Below are 21,000 nucleotides of genomic sequence, written 5' to 3' on the forward strand. Positions count from 1 at the left end.
AAACATTATAAAACAATCAATAAATAGATGATTTAAAAATTGTTTTAAAATAAGTAAATCATTGATTCACAAACTGGTTAAGAGCACAGGTTTTAATCAGGCATTTGGAAAGATTCCTTTTCTTTTTAAATTTCCATTTTCTGCTGCTTTTTCTTTTCACTTTTGCTATTGCTTCTATTGTCAAATTAGATATCAGTGATATAATTGGAATGCTTCGTAGCCATTTCTAAGATACTTTCGGTCCTATGTTTCACTTTTGTAAATGCGGTATGTTATCAAGCTCAAATCTAGTCATGAATATATTTGCATATTTGGCACTACTAGTAACTACTTATCAAGATTCCATATGTTAGCATAATCAAAACATACATGTCGATTATGTGAGGACTGACATTTATCTTTTAAAGAATTTCATTATTTTTCTAAATGCCTGTTTCAATCTTAATGTTCTCATTACACTAAAGTGCGTGTGTGTGTGTGTGTGTGTGTGTGTGTGTCTGTGTGTGTGTGTGTGTGTGTGTTGCAGATGTGGATGAGTGTGTGGAAGAAGCCAGGCCCTGTGAGGCTGTGGGGGAGTGTGTTAACAACGTGGGCTCCTACACCTGCACCTGCCCTCAGGGATACCGACAGATCAACGGCACCAGCTGCAGGGGTGAGCACCCAAGCAGGGATACATCTTCTCACCAACACACCAGTTTATGGTCTGGATTTACAGTATAGAGTGTGTGTACTTTTGCACAGACACACACACACACATACACACACACACCTCAGTGGGTTTCTGTCTTTGCCCTCCCAGATTTTGATGAGTGTGTGGATGATCCCGAGCTCTGTTCCCCCCACGGCGAGTGCCTGAACACAGAGGGATCGTATCTGTGTGTGTGTGAGAGCGGATTCACTGCCAACCTCGACACGCCCTCCTGTGACGGTAACATGCAACTGCAGAGAAAAGAATATTCATTTATTTTTTTCCGCCAGTGTCTTGCAGCTTAACCTCCTTCAGCCACCTCCTTGAAATGATCAGCATAAAGTATCCCACAGTCTTTTGTAGTGTTTAAAAGTTTGTTTTGCGTTCCACCCAGAAATGTGGGTTTTTCTTTTGGGCAGGCATCTCTACACTAGCCTTATGAACTGTTGGTGATTCGGTTTGTGTGTAAATTAACCATGACGACATGCAGAGTGGACTGTAAACAGGAAACAGGCCGTGTGTCATAAACTGAAGCAGAAATCCCAGCTGAGACACTTATTCTGAATGCGCTGCCCAAAAAACGCTCTTAAAACCTGAATTATTCCAGCATGTCCCACGTCTTTATCAGATTATTCTTCATTTGGAAACATTTGGTTTAATTTGGAATGTAACGGAATATGCTGTTGACATGACCTGTGTCAAATTAAGAATACTGTGAAAAGTATATTAATAGCGGACTTTTAGTGTGTATGTAGTCGTTGTCTCCATCCTTATGTTCATCCCTCCTTGTCTACCCTCTCTGCCTTCCTCTTTGTCACTGCCTTTTAAACAAGAAAGAATGTTATGCAAGTTCTCTTATGTTCAGTACAGTATATGCTGCTCCTGTTTTCTCCACCGTGGCAGGAGTCCTGGTCCAGAGCTGTGCCAGAGCTGTTTTTAATGCCATTTCCTGCCTTAGAAAAACAGAAGAAAGGGGGAAAAAATGAGAGGAAAAGAAACAGACGGAAGCCTTTGAGCTGGTTGTCTAGACAAAGAGGGATATTTGTTGCTCTTTGCCTGATTTATGCAGAGGGACGCTGACACGAGTTTGAATATGTGTTGCAATAATTCACATCTTATTTACAACTTTTTACACCAGCTGCTTCAGAAGTACTCTGTTTAATCCACTGCATTAAAATGTCACCTTTCATGAGTCCTCCTCAATGTGTTTTAAAGGAAACAAAGGAAACACAGCTGAAATTGTGTGTATTGCTGAGCGTGTGTGTACGCAAGTTTCAATCTGCAAACTATCAGCGTTCATTTCTTAAGCAGATGTTTGTGCACCACAGTGCAGTTCAAAGTTTTTGAGAAAAGATGAAAAGATCTAAAATAAAGTCACAGGGGTTAGAATGAAACAAATGACAGAGAAAAAGTCGAGAAAAAGTCTATCAAGGTAAAAATCTTTGACATTTCTTGTTTGTTTGCTCTCCAGACATTGATGAGTGTGGCCTGAATGAGACTCTCTGTGGCCCTCGTGGCTACTGTGAGAACAGACTGGGATCCTTCCGCTGCCTCTGTGAACAGGGTTACCAGGAGTCCCAAGATGGCAGAGGCTGTGTGGGTAAGTGTTGAAGTTTTGTGCATATGAAGTTTGAGGTATTGTAGTACATTGTATTATAATTACATGTAAACTCAATGTATTATTTCTCTATGTTGGGAAATGAGTCCCCAAAATCTACATGTATGCATTCATCCATCCAGCTACAGTGAAGCAGTATGTTGAAGCCTCTAGGACCCCAAATCACCCAAAACTTTCTTAATATGTAATTTGGGTTCTCACATGCATAATAAAAAGCATAAAAAATGATCAGACATTAGCCTCAATCCAGATTTGAAATATTGTCATTCTCGTTTTTTCACAGTTTCCTAAAGCTTGGTTGATTTGGGTGTGGGTATCCCTGTTTCATATCATGTAATATGGATAAAGCCAATCAAAAACTCAAAACCAGCTGTCAGTTGATACTACTGTAATTTAACATGACAAACTGAAATCCCTCCACACTCCTTTCAATAGAGTGCATTAAAAAATGTTGGAGCATTCTCTGGCACAAACTTGAGTGTTGGTATATTCAGAGCACTGTTGGACCGTTCACTTATCCAGAGCAGTGCACTCTGGGAGTGTCAGAGCGCACTCTGGGCACTCTGTCTGGGGAGAAGGAGCAGCAAAGCGCCAAACAGAGCAATGAACTTAACCTAACGCTCCATGGCTTCGAACCGCAGCTCTCTCATTTTAGTGTCAACAGATTAGATTTAGGAAAGCAGCCAGAGTCACACGGCTAAAAACAGATAGAGCTGTACCACGCCGACTCTGCTTTGCTCCATGGCTGTTGTCGTGGACTAGACTACAATACAATACAATACAATAAAATACAATACAACACAATACCATACAATACAATACAATACAATACAATACAATACAACAGATCTCCACCAGGGAAGAAATTCGTCTTCAGCCCACCAAACACAGAAGATAACACAATAAAAAGCAAACAATCAGTTAGAACAAACAAAGACCTAAACAGATCATTAGGAACATTTAACACATTAAATCAGTTCATGTCACTGTCTGTGGTTTAAAACTCAACAGTCATTTTGTTGAGTTAAGTTGAGTCACTTAACTTTGATATGATATGTGCATTCTTGCTATATCAAACCACATTTCTAGAGACTTTGAAAGCATTTTACAAACATAATTTTCTTCATACAGTCTGGACTTTTCTAGTCTAATACATCTCAAACAAAGGCCTCTTTCTCTCTTAAGTTGAGGTAAATGAAGGCCTCGTCCATTATTAGAGAATTTAGGGTATTAACCCTCCACTGACCTTTCGGCACTGGTTTCTTCCAGAAAATCTTTGAAAGCAGCATACTGCAGACACGCCATCCCTCATGAGGAATACATGGAACTAATGTTAAAAATCACCATTTTTCCTCAAGTTTGGTTTGGAACGATCCTGAGCTGATGGCTGCTGGTGGTTTTTCCAAGCTAACTGAGCCCCAACTGCTCCCATCAAGTCCATACCCCTCCATCAGGAAGGGCTGTCAGAGCACACTTCCCCCAGCTGAGCCCTGATAGAAAACTTCCCCACACACATTCTGTCAGTGCCCAATGCCACCAAAACACACACACAGACATTTAAAATACAGAACTACCAGCACACTCTTATTCACCTCAATACAGTATGTGCAGCACACACACTTCCCATCTGTCCTTTGGCAGTGCGGCTGGGTCCCACCCAAGTTTAGCCCAGCCAGCTGCCTCCTCTTCACTGCCAAACCATCACTGTACTGTTATTACCACAGATGGACTCACTTACACACACACACACACACACACACACACACACACACACACACACTCCTTGAAAACCAAGAGTGGTGGTGTACCACTAACCATTAAGTACGAGCACCATCTCCCGGTCTTCCTCCCCGTACGTCTACTCTTCTCCCTTATCAGCCAACTTTTTCTGCTTTCCTTTCTCCTGTTACACACTAGCTGGCTTTCCATTTTAGATTTGTGCCAAACTTAAGCGATAGTTTTTGAAATTTTGATAAAACACAATTGCGAGATGACTGCGTTTTCACTGAGTGATGTTATGTGACTTCCCTCGTGATATCACGTTCACATTCACGTTAACATTCCATGAAGCACGGCGATAGGTGCTCAAAACATTGGCAGATTTATTTCTATTGCAGCCACTCAATAAAGCCAATCTAATATCGCCGTAATTTCTCTGTCGTATAAGAGTTAAGAAGGTCTCGGTCTCTTCCTCGGTCCACACATACTGAGCCATGTCTTGAAGAATGTCATGTGACTTTGTTGTACTTCTTCTTTATTATTTGGGTTTAATGGTGGTTTTATATATATATATATATATGTGTGTGTGTGTGTGTGTGTCCCTTTTAACCAGTTATGTGAATTCTAATTTGTTGTGTATGGACCAAATAGAAAGGAATTTCCCCAACAAGTGCAACAAGAATCAGTGTATTACAATGTATTACATAACAGAAACTACTCACCAAACATAATTCATCACTCTAAAACCAAGGGATAAATAGAAGGCCTGTGAAATATAATCCTCCTTACTTTACTGTAGTCACCCTAACTGTAAGCTTCCTAAAGTAAACAGTAAGGTATACAAATTTGTCATCACAGTAAATCACGGGGAAATGTTTGTAGATTATTAAAATGCAGACTCACTGGACAATTCTGTGGACTGAACTTTTGGGGATAATATAGAGCATATAGAGAGCAGGATGGGGCGAAACATATTAATCTTTATTTTTTTTCATCCTGTTAGCAACAGCTACTGAATTCTCCCTTCTATTGCCAGTTTTGCACACTTGATGATGCAAAATCATACTGTGTCTTATTAAGAGGCTCACAACCAGACAAATTCAAAATAACATTTATCAATATGTTCTACTGTTCCCTCTCCGCAGATGTGAATGAGTGTGAGATGCTGAGCCGTGTGTGTGGAGAGGCCCAGTGTGTGAACACTGATGGCTCCTTCACCTGCGAGTGTCCCAGCGGTCAGAAGTATCAGGGTATGATCGCCAAGTGTGAGCCTGTTCCCACAGGTGAGCCGCCCTCAGCCTCGGAATAAATGTAATGATGAATGAATAAAGACAACAATTACAGAATCCCTGAGGATACAATACAACATTAACCATGAACATTGACAGGAACAACCTGCCATAAAGTGGACAGTTGTCCATTCGTGTCCTCCTGTAGAAGTGAAGTCCATATTTACAATAGAGACTAAAATGCAATCTTCGTTATTCTTCATTATACAAACATCAATAAATGTGCTTCGGCTAAACACGTATAGACTGTACTCACAAATCTATAAATGACTCCATAATCAAAGCCATGGTGCTGCTGGTGTCCCTACCATTATTTTGCCTGCTGATGAATTTGCATAAAATATCCAGAACTAAATTACGAAGGCATTTAAAACCAGTTTTAGGAATGAGAATTTTAGAAACTTATCAAAACTGAGTAAATTGCACTGTTTCAGTATGTGACAGAGATGCCATCTCAGGTTTGGTTTTTTTTTTTTTGGTTATACAAAGATGCAACAGTCATAACAAAGTCAAACAATCATTGATGAAGTTCAGATACTTGCAGATTCTTTGTGTCGAGTGAATTAGTTTAAATTTTATTCACATTAGTTCCAGTAAATGGAAAATGACAAGCTTATAATTCTCCACCATCTTTATCTTCACACTGCTCCTTTACCTGAAGATATGTAGCATGTACAGCAGGGGTTAATACAGGTCAAACACTATGTACTGAGCCTGAAAGGGGCTATGAATATATTTAGTAAAGGCCTTCCTTTACAATAAAAGATAAAAAAAAAAGAGATGTGACAGGACGGCACCCGGAGTCTGAACTCAGGTTTACTTTATATGAGTCCTTCAGGAAATGGGATCTAAATAAACCTCAGTTCTGGAAAATGGTTAACGTTTTGCAGATGAAGTGCTTACAGTTTGTTTAAAGCCAACGTAGAGAACTTTCCACTTTATCTCACTCAGAAGCAGTCAGGAAAATCTCTGAGGAAAAATGAACTGGCTCTTCAGTGGAACACTAACAACCCCTGCATGCTGTGCAGCTGTACAGAGTGCATTGTTTGTCTTTATGGGACACACAAATAAGAACCTTTCTACTGTAAGCGATAAACTACTGGCTGGACTTGCAGCACTCAAGGATCAGATCAGACTCTTAAGGTTTTCAGGAAGTCGCGTCTGCCAAATGCTGTTTACACGCTCATCATTTATTACAAGCAACTTGCGCTGAGCTAAACAAATTTCATTTCCCATCAGAATTTGACTTTGTGTTCCATCCTCTCTTTCTTTATTCATCTTTTATGGTCATCAGTGGAGCGTAAGGAGTGCTACTACCGTCTAAATGACGAGAACCTGTGTGAGAGTGTGCTGACCAGCCATGTCACCCTGCAGGAGTGCTGCTGCACTCTGGGAGCTGGATGGGGAGACAACTGTGAGGTGCACCCCTGTCCTGTCAACGGCACAGGTGAGTTAGAGGAGGAGAAAAGAAACTGGTCTGACACTAGCTAAAAGCTGCAGTTGTGCACAGAGCAACAAGTCCACTCTGAGTGGCCAGTTTAGGACGCTAGTTGGAGAGAAGCAGCAGTAATGGCAGTAACTTTCTCGAGTCTCAAATGATTACCTGGCAGTGGTTTTAATAATCTACCGAGACCGAGGAGATCCCGCAGTATTAAAGAATCACGAGCATTAGATCAATATAGAAGCTAATTAGTAATAACTCACCATCCACTCCAGTAACTCCCTATATGGTGTTCCACACCATTTCCTTTCTATGGTTGTCCTTATAAAAATATTTGTGGTGTCATAAATCATTTTGAGGTTTTCCACCTCCATAATTAGCTTTTGCTTGTCCATGTTGTCGGTAGTGACCTCTAAAAAAACCTCTGACCTGTTGACTCCAGCCCTGGATCCCCCCAGTGTGACGTTTTGTTGATGTAGTTATATAAAATACAATCAGGTGTCAACACGGAGTGTTTTATTTTGAAATTTAACTGGATGTTTTAATGTTGTGTTGCTGTATGACTTCCTGACTACTCTGTGCTTAATTCAGCTGAAAAGATATAAAGTGCTCCGGCACCCGGCAAAAATATTAGTCTTGTGTATCTGATCAGCAAGAGTCAAGGCTGCTAGAGCTGGGACGGAGTTGATACGCAACACAGCAGATCATGTGGAAGTAAACATATAGACTAGAGTGTGATCTATTTGCTCCGTCTGCCAAGGCGGATCGGAGCTGGACAGAACACAGATCTGGTAAATATTAGCTGTTAGAGTAGGGGTGGGACATATATCAAATATACTTGATGTATTGTGGCTTGTTCCATGTGCAAGATGATGACTGTATTGCGAACGTCAGGTATAAATTGCATGATTTTTATAAGCCACAAGCATTTCAGTTCTCTCGTTTTCTCCTACAGCTCTCTCTCAGAGCAGGGGTTTTGCAGAGCTGACTATTAAGTCACATTTTGCGACCATGGAGCACTGCTGCGATTTACAAATACTGTTAACATCTGAAATGGAGAGCTGTTAGTTTGTTTCCAGCTCACAGAGAATAGATCATCAGATTTAACTGTGCTACAGTAACAGTCTAACTTAATGAGTGGTAGTGGTGGCAGTGTGAGCAGGTGAGGTGTGTTTGTATTTGCAGAGCTCTGATCTGCAAATTTAAGTAATACATGAACTTGAGAGCTGTTTGTTTGTTGCCCGCTCACAGTGATTGAATCCTCATGGTTAAGGAGTCAAGAAATTAACCTTTTGTGTGCATAGAAACAGTCTTAGATCCTTTTTTCAACTCATGAAAAATAGGAGCAAAAACAAAATTGTTGCTTTTATAGTTTTATCTAGTGTAGTAACAAAAGCACCTACCATGGCATGATATTTACATTGGTTTAAATCAGTGTTTTGCCAATTTTTAACAGTTTAGCTAGGACTGAACCTCTCTGTATGCCTACAGCTAACTGATAGTGTCCCCACAGTATATACTATAGGTATGCAGACACACACACACACCAGAGTGCATGATGGACTCTTGACCTCCATGTTGGTCCCCTTTCAGACCAGTTCAATCAGATGTGTCCATCTGGAAGAGGTTTTATTCCCAATGGAGACTCATTGTATGGAGTACCCATAGCTGACAGCTACAAAGGTAAGATGAGCTACTTCTACACGACTAAACATCGTACATAAATCACACAGCCCAATAATGTTTTATACAACACTTGTGGTGATGTTAAGTATCTTGTTTTTCCTTTTTCTGTGTGTTGTTTTTTACTTGCTGTAATACATAATGCTTGTAGTTTTCACTCACATCGTTGCCAAAGATACATTTTCTAATGATAAGGTTCCAAAATACTTTTACTGAAGCAGAGTACCCTTCAGTTACTGGACCTGTTTTGCATTTCATCTGTGCCTCCCTCTGACTTTTCACTGTGTTTTAGTTGTCATGTTGTGTCGCACATGATAAAAACATGTAGACCTATTTCATGATAGCTTTTGTTGTTAGCATTTATCCAGTGAATAAGTGCAAAATATTTTTTTGACTGTCTGGTTAGATAAAATGTCCAGTTCAATATAGCTTATTGGAGACATGTCAGTGTCACTGTATGTTGACCAGTAGGTAGGTTCGAGGTCCTTCAGAAACTTTGTCATGATTGATTTTTTTTTTCACCAGAGCCCACTGACAAGCTGATTGTTACAAAACAAAATATCCTGCCCAGTATGTGTCTTGGTCAAAATTCCTAAAGACCCCCTCTAGTAAAAATCTAGTTTTTGGTATAAAGGTATAGGTGTAAATCTTGGCAAGACTGTATTTTTGTTAAATCTGTGAATGTCCTGCTCAGCTCCTACAATAAGTCTAAAATATGCTGTGGAAACAAAATTGTTTTCCACCTGATGATAGCATTTTACACAAATACATGACATTTCCACTAGGTGCACTGTCACAATCAATGTTGATGCAAATCATAAACATATCCCAGGCTGTAAAAATCCCAAAAAAAGTGGAGCTACACTTAGATGATGTAGTTTGGTATGTTATTGACATAGGCAGATCAATAATACAATAATTATCAATAATAATTTTGTACATTGTTTTTATGACCTCATTAATGGCCACACTAATCAGCTAAATCATTCACATTTATTGTTTTATTCTATTTTATTTTATTTCTGATATTTCTGATGAGTCAGTGCTAGGGCTGTGTCAACAAAACCTTCAGTGGAATCTCAATGCACTCTATGAAGGTTTCTGTACTTTACATCTACAGTCGGCTTCATGGCTCAAGACCCTCTTCTTTGTTAGGATGATTCATATTTATTTGTGAATCAAACATCTCAATTCCATAAACTATATAAGCATTGCTAAACATTGCACATAAACATATGCATTGCATCTAACATTGAGAAACAGTTTTTATATGCAGTGTGCATATTGCAAAAATATGCAGCATGTTTAGCGACTTATAGCAAATAGAATTACTATGTAATGTATAATGAATAAAACTGTCTGTAAGGCAAAATCGGAGAGAGTTAAGTCAGAGCCTTTGGCCTTGTTGCTGGACCTTAATTTTATACAGAAATAACTTGATAAAAGGTGTTTGTGTGAGAGCAATAGATAATTACATTTTTTTTTGTAAGAATGGAGGGTCAGTGTCTCATTATAACCTGAAACTTTGCTGAGTGAATGTGTGATCATTCTCAAATCGTGCTATTATAAATTGAGCTCTTAAACACACTTTAGGTTGTTTTTCCAGCATTGCTAATACTGTACATGAGGACCTAAATTTAAAGCTCATTTGGAATGTAAAAGCTTAAACAAGCCTCATATGAGCCCACAAAGTCTCATCTAAAATTAATTTGTATCAAAGATGTCCTGAGGCTCAGAAGTAAGTGAATAGATGAAGCATCATGTGAAGCATTAACCCTTTGAAACCTGGGCAAATTGGCTTGATTTTCAAAAACATTGAAAGAAGGCAATGAGCAACAAAAGAAGAAATGAGCAAATAGTTTTGTAACATAATTTTGAATACATAATTATGATAGTTCTGAATAGAATTTTTCCAGAGACATTTGTAAATTTTTCTAAATCTATTTATTTGTGAAACATTTCTTACCAAGCTGCTCATTGCCTTAGTCCCCAAGTTTTAGAAAGAAATTGCATCAATATGCACAGGGTTTAAAGATTTAAATACTTGTAAAAGGCATCTGAAAGCAGTAAAAGAAAAGTGATGTTGCTCCAGATTTCAGAGGGTTAAAGAAACATGGAGACCATTCAAAATTCATATGTGTTAATGTTTGACAATCGTATAAATGGACTTACCTCCATATTTGATAACACACCTCTGCTGGCTCCGCAGAGAAGCCTGAAGGCCTAGCAGCAGATGGATTCTTCATTAAAAACTGCAGACGTTTTCAGCTGCAACTCTGCAGCCAAGAACAATGACATCACAATTTGAGTGTTGGTCTCTTCTATAGGTTAAGCTTCCTTGAGCTTCCTCGATGTTGGGACTGTGACTGTGGCAGGACATACTTAAAGATTACATTTTGTGTCAGCACTGTACCTGTCAGTGTTGACACACAATAATCATCATTCATGTCTAAAATCGAAAATTATATGTAAAGAGTCCATTGAGAATTAACAAAGACAACACTGAAAGACAGAGAGAATGACATGTTACACTAGCTGGCTTTTCGTAACAAATTTGTGCAAAACTTGAGCGATATTTTCAAAATTTCAGTAAAACACAATTGTGAAATGACTGTGTTTCCACTGAGAGATATTATGTGACTTCTCTCGTGATGTTACACAACTTTCCTCTGATAATAACATTCCAAAAAGCATGGCAATGAATGTTCAAAACACTGGCAGATGTATTTCTATTGCAGCCACTCAATAAAGCTAATCTAATGTCGCCATAATTTCTTTGTCTCGTATGACAGTTCAAGATCTCGGTCTCTTCTTCTGTCCACACCAACTGAGCCATGTTTTGTAGACTGTCATGTGACTTTGTTGTACTTCCTCTTTTTTTTATTTGGGTTTAATGGCGGTCGGCATCCATAAAGTCGCCTTTACAACCATGGTGCTGATATCGTTTCCATGTAAATACATATGGTGTGTTTGCTTCCTGGAGCATTATCAGACAGCTGATGCAGACAAAAGGATATGAGGAGTGTGATGTAATCTTCTCCTCTAGCTATCTGTGTCTGTGTGCTGATGCTACATGACTGCTACATGCGGTTTTCCCTAAATATGTTAATGATACAGCCTAACCAAAGAGCCACAGTGCAGTTACTCCACTGTAACAACTGGAGTGCAGAGGGCAAACATTCACTTGTAGAACCATATTGTGGAAAACTGCACAAGCAAAAATAAAAAACCCATACAGATCCTCATCTAAAATATGCCCATGTTTATGAAGAAAGGACAAATATATATAATTGTCCAGATACATGTATTTTCACCTTCAACAGCAAAAATGAAAAATAGAAATCACATGAACATGAACTCTGTGAACGTGTAAGACGACGTGTCTCCTCTATGCCTGTTTGTAGACGCAGATGAATGTACACTGTTTGGCCAGGAGGTGTGTAAAGAAGGCTTCTGTTTGAACACGGTGGGCAGCTATGAGTGTTACTGCAAGACCGGACAGGACTACGACCCCTCCAAACTGGAGTGCAGAGGTCAGGGGGACACAACAGAAAAGCTGCATGTGCATGCGTGTGTGTGCATGCGCGTGTGTGTGTGTGCATGCGCGCGTGTGTGTGTGTGTGTGTATGTGTGTTAGAGAGATAAAATATGTCTTTAAGAAATATGGAGAATCTCCTGTTACACTGAAAACTTGGTCAGGTGATAACTTGCACAGCATAGTTACCAGTGACATTGACTACACATTAACCCTTTGAAACAAAGATCGGCATCAGTTTTCCTGTGCTGCATTTAGATCTTTCACAAGAATTGAAACCTTTAAAACATTAAGGCAGATTGTTTGATTTCTTTTAAAGACATGGAAAAACTTGGCCAACTTGGCACAAAATGTCCTGCAAGTTGCTAAAAAAGCTTAAAAAGTAGTAAAAAAATTTACAACTTAGAAATATCCCCCAAACATTATATTTATAATTATCAGATATTATATATTACTTTTTTTTAAGGTCAATTCCTGTTTTTTTTTCTTTTGTTTACTTTTTTAAAAATTTTTTTGGGGGCAAATTTTTGTGTATTTTTTGGTCATCTTTTTTTGTTTAAATGCTAATTTCCTGTCATTTTCAAAGGGTTAATTTGACAGGACAGGTTATAAAGCACAGTAGTAACTCCAGCAGACCAGTATAACATAATATATAATAATGTAAAAGTGGATTTTCACAGTGCACAGCTTCATTTCTGAAGAAGAATGTGCACAATGGTTTGCGGACAACATGAAAAAGCTATTATTATTTCACAGAAAATAATGTACATTACAAGATTTAAGACTTAAACATTCCAGTTCATATTAAGTGGGAAATTGCAAATTTGTCTTGACTTTGGAAACAGTAACCGAGTGATCTTAACGTGCACTCACACATTCTTTCCAAAACTATTCTTTTTTTTTGTTTTTTTGCAAGTTACATGGAAAGACATAGCACAGAATGGATTACCAACATACAAACTGTATGATATTTAGGGGAAAGGCAGTGAAGAAGGGGGAAACAATAATTACAAAAGTAAGTACTAAATAAAAAGAAGGATAAGAAGAGACATAATAATGGAGGATATAGGATGTTAGGCAGAGGGATAAAAGGAAATCAAATTAAAATAAATAAATAAATAAATAAACTTAACTTTCCAAAAACAATTTGACTGCATCTCATAATCTTTAAAAAACTCTGCTAAGCACTTTTAGCATCTTTTGTCTATATTGGATTAATATATTAATTTTTTAAATTTAATTTAATGTTCATTCTTTTTCTTAAATGCTTTCACCAATGTTAGTGGTTGTAAAGTGGCAAGGTGAGGAAAAGAGAGAAAGAGGTTTTGTATAAATTTTTGTGAGGGAGTGAATGCACTAATTCAAGGAAGTTCAGCTGACATGAAAAAAAGTGCTCTGATTTTGTAATTTTTCTGTTAAATGTGTGTTTTCCTTCCTGTCCTGTAGACATCGATGAGTGTCTGGATGAGTCGGCGTGTGTTGGTGGACAGTGTTTGAACACAGATGGCTCGTACATGTGTTTCTGTACACATCCCATGGTGCTGGACCACAACAGTAACCAATGTGTGTTCATGCCTGATGTGGCCGGTAAGGCAGGATTTTTTCTATCCCATGCACACATTCAAAATACATTTGTTAACCTTTATTTAACCAGGAAGTCCCTTGAGAAAGAGTTTATCACTAATACATCCATGGTTTATCATGAATACATGGCTCCAAAACAGCACGCCATCAAAAGGTTACAAAAATTAATTTTTAAGGGTTAATCAGGGTTCAGTCGTGTCCATGGTAACGGACGCTATCCTCCAGTCAACATAAAACCTGTTTGGATGAAAGCAGAGTGTATAACCTAACACTGTGTAATGTAATAATGTGCGTGTGTGTGTGTGTGTGTGTGTGTGTGTGTGTGTGTGTGTGTGTGTGTCTGTGTCTGTGTCTGTGTCTGTGTATGCTTGCAGAGCAACACGAGGTGGAACAGGTAGACTACCAGGGGATCTGCTGGCAGACGGTGACAGAGACCATGACCTGCACACGGCCGCTGGGTCCCAACAGGAAGACCACATACTCAGAGTGCTGCTGTCTGTACGGAGAGGCCTGGGGCATGGACTGTGCCCTGTGTCCGCCCAAAAACACCGGTACACACTGCACAGCAACACACACATTGCTCTCATATGGAGTGTTAAGGTAGTCTCAGATGCGTTATAGTGTGTGTGTCTTACATTGGGCCTCATGCAGCAACATCTCTTTTATTTTCTCTTAATTTTGGACGCCCAAAGGTTTAAATAAATTTAATAAATAAAAATAATAAAAAATTTAATAATTAGAAGAAAAAGCAGCAAGTCATCTTACATACAGTTTATATAATAAGCTAGAACTTTAAAATGTTTATGTAATTTTTTTTGCATGAAAAATGACTGACGATGAAAGAAATAGTTGCCAGTTAATTATCTAATTAATCAACTAATTGTTTCAGCTACACTTATATATTTTCATAGTTTTGGTTTATGTGCAAGAACTTTAATTTGTAGAGTAGTTATCAAATAGTAGCAGTGGAGTTAAAAGTACAATATTTCCCTCTAAAGTGTAGTGAAGTAGAAGTGGAAAGTGGCATGAGATTAAAATACTCAAGTAATGTAAATGTAACCCCAAATTTGTACTCAAGTAAAGTACTTGAATAAATGTACTTAGTTACATTCAATCTCTGGTCAGCAGAGTGACACAGTAACTGAAATTACAGTAACTGGGATCATTGCACAAAGTACAGTAGTATTTTTTTATCCCTGAAATGTAATAATCCAGTCATTATAATTACTCCAAAACCTCATCTAAATTTGATAAAAATTATATTCATGCATTTTTTAAACATTCCTCAAATATAAAACTCATTCTTCCTTGTTTGGACAACAATTTGTGGTCTGTGAAAACAAGATTTTTTTTTCTTATCTTGCTCAGAGTGCTTTGGCCACTTGTAAAATAAGCATAAATAAGAAAGCATTGGTAAATCCCAAAAATCAGTGGCTACCAACAAAATAAGTACAAATCCTGGATACGAGCATAAAAAAAGAGAAGATTTGTATTGTTTCTTGCATGAGGCTCAGTGTGTTGCACCAGCTGTGTTTGATAAACAGTGTTTGCCAGCATTGAAAAAAAGGAACTGTAAAGTGAGTGACAACATGTTTCTATTTTTGTTTGGCAAATTCTTAAGTTTTAATTGTAAATTTGTGCAGGTAACCCTGAATTATGTACTAAATGTAGTTACACACTATACACACTTATGGAAAATGAATTTTCTGTTATAATAATTAATTGAATCAATAAAGTTGGTCGCCCAGTCCCTGTTTCTTCACACACTCTTCACCATCTAGTCCCTGCTGTTAGCCAAAGCTGCAGTTACAGACAAAACCATCAGTAGACGTCGCCTGCAGGTCTGTGGAAGCAGTGATTATTGAATCGATGAGTTATCTCCAACTTCTCACATCTATTAGGTAATTATTTCAGAACACGGCAGATCCTGGCATTTCTTATGTGATGATTCGTGTCTTTCTCCCTCTCTGTCTGTCTCTCAGAGGATTATGCCTCCATGTGTAACATTGGCGGGCGGCGGGCGTACGGTCGTGATGCCCTCGTTGCCGGTCCAGTCCATGAATATGAAGTGAGCCCGGACTATTCACCGTCACCTGAGCAGGAACCTGTCCTGCCTTTCTACGACAATGACGAGCGTTAGTATCCTCAATTTATGCATCTTTTATAGTAACAGAGGAACAGCACTGAAACACAGGACTTTCTTTACACAATCAGATTTTAATCAGGTCTCTACACTGTCCTTGTGATGTGGCCAAAGTAAAGAATTATAAAGTAAAAATTAAGTCGATTCAGGGAGCAGTCAAAGGAAGTGGCTTCCAGCCTTTTTGGCTTGTGATGAAATGAATCAATGTCTACTGGTTGTGAGCAGCTCAACCAAAAAAGATTATCAAGAGACCTCCAGAGAAAGGAGGAAAATCAATCAAAGTTTGAACAAAGTGGCCTGAGGCATTTTCCAGTTGATACCAAACAGAATCAGAACGGCACTCAGAGAGCAAAGACCTCTACCAATGTCGAGTGCCCATTTTCACAATGTTAACGTTTGTCAAACTGGACCCTTTTTCCCCCATGTCTTTTGTGTCTCTGGCCAAATATGGGCCTCAATAATCAGCCAGGCCAATAATTTTTTGACTAAAAAGATCAAATAAGATTATTGGCCTGGCCGATTATCGAGGTGGATATCTGGCATTTTGCTGATTATCTGTGGGGACTGTTCATTATTTTTGAGAGGGGGAAGAGAATGGTGCAAAACAGGGGAGGTGCTTCAGATCATTTTTTACACACTGGGGAGAGAGTTATGTTTTGGCTTCGTGGAGGGACAGTCAGCTTTAAAGTGGTTGTATTTAGTATTCAAAACTCGCAGTTGGGTTTTTAAGGCATGTTTTCCTTAGAAATGTTCAAAGTCACACTGTTTATAGCCAGAAACTGAAAGAGGGAGGGCCATGCATTTCATCTACAATAATGAGCTCTACAAAGTGCTGTTAGTAAAAGCAAAATGCACTGTGAGCTGCAGCTATTCATCATAATGTATTACATCATTAATCTGCAGGTTCAGCCTCTCTGAGGACAAACTTGTTCTCAGTGCACAGCACTTTGCTGCCATCTTGTGAAAATAAAACTAACAACATGTTAGAATGAGCTCCTTTAACCCTTTAACACCTGGATCAACATCAATTTTCTTGTGCTTAGCTGCCTGTCATAAGTATTTAAACCTCTGAAACCTGGAAAAAAAAGTGGTTTGATATCTTTTGAAGAGATTGTGGGAAGGTAATGAGCAATTTTTCAAGAAATGACCTGCAAAATTGCAATTAAAAAAAAAAAAATGTAACAGGTGACAAGAAAATAACCTGAAATTTGCTGGGGTCACTTTCATGTTTTTGTTTCTTTACTTTTCATTTTTTTTTCTTATTTTCATTGTTCTTGTAACTTTGTATAAATTTCTTGATTCTTGATTTCTTGATTTAAAAAATCAAGCCAATTCACTCAGGTTTCAAAGGGCAGATGGTCCTAGATTCTTCTGATCCTGAGTCCAGTCTTGCAGCAGCTGAAAGAAAACCCGTGCCTCTGATTTCTCTCAGCAGAAAATGATTCAGATTGAGAGCCACTCGTGTAAACTCTGTATTTGAAAGATCAATGCACTCAAAGTTCAAAAGCTTATTTTAAGGGAGTGATTAGATGTATTTATGGTAAAAAGAGAAGTCTAGAGCAACATTACAAAGTTCTATTTGTGGCAGGTAGTATTATCAGTTCTGCTTTTTCTGAGAGTTAAAGCCAGATTTCATGGCATGATTTCAATGTCATGATGATTCTTGTTTAAAGACGATGAGTTATTGATAATGTGTACTTCATCATTCCATATCTGTACACTGTAATATCTGAGTTGGTTTGTTTCCGTTACAGATCCCTATAAGGCATTTGAGGGTCTGCGAGCAGAGGAGTGCGGGATACTGAACGGCTGTGAGAATGGTCGCTGTGTCCGGGTCCAGGAGGGTTACACCTGCGACTGCTTCGACGGGTACACCCTTGACCTTTCCCGCATGGCCTGCATCGGTGAGAGGGCAGTTACACACAACTAACACACACACAAAAAGAAAACTTTAAAACATCTGTCGCGTTTTTATGTTATCTCTGTCCTCCTTTCGTCCACAGATGTGAACGAGTGTTCAGAGCTAAACAATCGGATGTCGTTGTGTAAAAATGCGAAGTGCATTAACACGGTGGGCTCCTATCAGTGTGTGTGTCTGCCGGGCTTCACCGCCTCTGACAAACCCAACTACTGTGTGGAGGCAGCAACACACCAAACAACACACACAGCGAGTAGTGAAGCACACTAGGGGCCGTCAAGAGACACTACAACCACACGCACAAGCTTGTATTACTATACTTGTGAGGACGTCCGCTCACAATCAGACACTGCAATAGTTTAACTCTCTGGTTTGGATAAAGTGCCCTGCAGCACTCCAAAACACTTTATAGCAGAAGTGACCTGGAAGATTTGGGGGTGGAATGACAAAATTGGGGAGTAAGACTGTTCAGACATCCGTTCATAATCTTTGCTCAAAATGTAATTCAGACCTCATAAACATAAATCTTAAACCTTGTCTTTGAAATAATTATCACAGTCATTATTCCAAATTTACACTATTATTTAAAATGTATGCAAATCCAGATCTGTTGTTTACCAGACGCATGTATTTTTACTAAACCATGGAGTTTTTTCCACAGTACTTGTGTTGTATTATGTCTTTAATAATTTTAGTGTTTTTGAATTTGGACATCTTAAAGTAAACCCTGTTTAAATATTGTAAAGTGCTCCCAATGATAAAGCCAAGTTTTGTAAAAAGCTCAAGAATATAATTTTTTAATGAATTTTCATTGATTATGGTGTTAACACTGTAACTTGATCTGGTTTCTTTAGTTAAAGGAATAGTTCAGCATTTTGGAACATACCCAGGCTACATTCACACTAATACACTGCACAACTATTAATAATGATAACTTTCTTTAAGTAGCACAATTCAAGTATAAAATGAAGCACAAAGTGCTGAACATAAAAGAACATAAAACATTTGTTAGATAAAAAAAAGATGATAAAAACTTATGATAAAAAATACCTAAAATAAAATCAAAATTGGTTGAAACACCAGGCTAAGACAAGATAAAACAACCATCGGCTAAAAAAACATTTCAGGAGAAACATGTGTCTTAACCCTTTGAAACTTGAGAAAAAGGCAACTTAAGAAGAAGTGATCCAAAAATTAGCAAGAAATTAGTAAAAAGTACAAGTACTTTACCTGAAAATCAGCAAAAGATAAATAAATAAATAACAGAAAAGTTTAAAAAAAAAAAAAACATATCCCATTCACGTAAAGTGTAATAAGTAATAAGTGTATTTTCCCAAAATGTTACTATTCTTTTATCTTAAATGAGTATTGACTGAAAGAGGACACATCCTAATAATGTGTTTACATGTCCGTTTGGAGAACAAAAAAACAGAAATCAAAATCAGAAGAAAGCTGAAGCTTGACTCGGCTTCCGTCTGCTGTTAGTCGAGTTTTGACAAACATTCATGTTAAAATGTTGCTGAATAAGAAAGGGGCCAGCAGCAGTTACTGAATATTAGAGAGTCAGCGTTAATGTTAGAAGTTCCACTTGTACTTTTACTGCAAAGACACGTCAAATATCTGCTGCGTGAACTGTCTCTCATTCCAAATTTCTGTTGGCCTTTTAATGTTCCTATAAATTGTAATGCGTTGTGTTCTAGGAAAATCCTTGATATTAGGAACTCGATGCTGGACTTTAAAACAGTGCCCTCCTAATGAATGAAAATTGTTTTTCAAGCATAAAAGAGGGAAAAAAGTTTTTCAGCTCCATCTGTCAAGAGTTGGACCTGATTCAAGCAACAATCCTACTAAATACCCATAGTTATTGCTTTTCAACTGGGAAAAAAGTGGTTTGGGGTTTGGTTACTCTTTAAGGAATGCTTACAAAATGTCTAGCAACATATTTATAATGCAACAAAAGTAACTAATAACTTCCCTCAACACATACTGTATTGCCAAAATTACCAATTATCAATGTTTTTTTTCTTTGCTAGCTCAACATTTGATGGAGTTTTAGACATAAACTGTGGGGTATGCATTTACATTAAAAATGTAATTGCTAACCTAATAATAATCTTTATATTATTTCTAAATTTTAACCCTCAACCTCAAAGAGTTGTGGATCAGCTGCTACGTCTTTAAGAGCTTTATTACTTTTTTTTATACCTGAGGGGATGTTTGGTCCTTAGAAGTATAGAAATACAACAAGCACATAGAAACATACATGCATACACAACCACACACACACACACACACACACACACACACACTTACTTAATCAAAGCCCATATATTCTGCACTGTATAAGAAACACACTACATGAAACAAACAGTACTTTACTTGAGATGAAGATTCAACTTAATCTACTACGTGGTGCCTATGTGGGGGATAGAAACACAGAATTGTATAAAATGTATGTTTTTGTCCGTTGCTTTTCTAAAATCTGTTTCTTATTTTGTTTTTACGTGGCGTTTTATGTGTGTTCTAAGAGGCCGTTTTTGCTCATTTAACGTATTGACAAACCCTATGGACTTGCGCTGGGGGATCCAGTTGTTTTTTTTTCTACCCACTCAAAGTGATTGTGGATATTTAATTCTGTGAAGAGGCCAACTGTGTGCTTCCTCTCTTCCTCCATTGCCATCCCTCTGTCTGCCATCAAAAGAAAAAAACAAAAAAAGGGTTTCTACAGCATCACCAAATCCTGTAATATGCACATTTTGATGTTCTAAAGAAAGTTGCCATCGCTAAGACTTTGGAGTAAGCTTTTTGTGGTTTTTTTTTTTTTTTTTTTGTAAGAATTGTTACGTTTAATCATAAAACTACTTATTTTCTGGGACATAAAATAATTTCATGTTTTATGTCCTCAAAGAACCAATAAGACCTTCTTCCAACACATTCGGAGGATATGTGTTGAGATTACTGAAAAGCATTTTTATTTTTCATCCTTCTCTTATCTCCGTTTCACTGCAAAGTCTTGTCAGGTTGTAAAGCTGCTATGGGACAGCGATGGGAGAGAAGAAACTTGTGTACATTTAAACAAAAGAGTGGAGAAAACAGCTGACGTATTTGTAATTTGTACATGAATGAATAGCTTTTTCTATGAATTCATATTACAGTGTACATTCAACCCCTTGGTAATAAACCACACATTGTGATATTTGCATTGGCTGCTTTTTTAATGTTTGCAAAGTGATGCAAGTACTTTTCTGTTGTTCACTACGCTGAAATTCTGGCATTTGAACAGTGTGATGAAAGTTATTACAGTAGTGAAAAAGTCATTACAGACTCTGATTTCTGAGCCTGTTTTTATATCTTTGCATTATTTACAACCACAATTCCAAAA

At 37.9% G+C, this 21,000-nt stretch overlaps 1 protein-coding gene across 4 annotated transcripts in view; it reads left to right on the forward strand.

The window, feature by feature from the left end:
• The window catches only part of ltbp1 (latent transforming growth factor beta binding protein 1), a 147,010-nt gene extending 126,190 nt beyond the window's left edge, over positions 1 to 20,820 (forward strand). For all 4 annotated transcript variants that reach the window (XM_088086239.1, XM_088086240.1, XM_088086241.1 and 1 more), the window contains 12 exons: positions 527 to 652; positions 800 to 928; positions 2,160 to 2,288; positions 5,171 to 5,308; positions 6,609 to 6,761; positions 8,349 to 8,438; positions 11,843 to 11,971; positions 13,420 to 13,560; positions 13,932 to 14,108; positions 15,540 to 15,692; positions 17,455 to 17,604; positions 17,704 to 20,820. In XM_088086239.1, the coding sequence (XP_087942365.1) occupies positions 527 to 652; positions 800 to 928; positions 2,160 to 2,288; positions 5,171 to 5,308; positions 6,609 to 6,761; positions 8,349 to 8,438; positions 11,843 to 11,971; positions 13,420 to 13,560; positions 13,932 to 14,108; positions 15,540 to 15,692; positions 17,455 to 17,604; positions 17,704 to 17,888 (1,700 nt within the window). In that variant the 3' untranslated portion in view covers positions 17,889 to 20,820. The remainder of the gene's footprint in view (positions 1 to 526; positions 653 to 799; positions 929 to 2,159; positions 2,289 to 5,170; positions 5,309 to 6,608; positions 6,762 to 8,348; positions 8,439 to 11,842; positions 11,972 to 13,419; positions 13,561 to 13,931; positions 14,109 to 15,539; positions 15,693 to 17,454; positions 17,605 to 17,703) is intronic.
• The last annotated feature ends 180 nt before the right edge of the window (positions 20,821 to 21,000 follow it).

This window comes from Plectropomus leopardus, chromosome 13, assembly GCF_026936395.1.
Source record: "Plectropomus leopardus strain MGB_pleo_1.0 chromosome 13, ASM2693639v1, whole genome shotgun sequence".
Lineage (NCBI taxonomy): Eukaryota > Metazoa > Chordata > Actinopteri > Perciformes > Serranidae > Plectropomus > Plectropomus leopardus.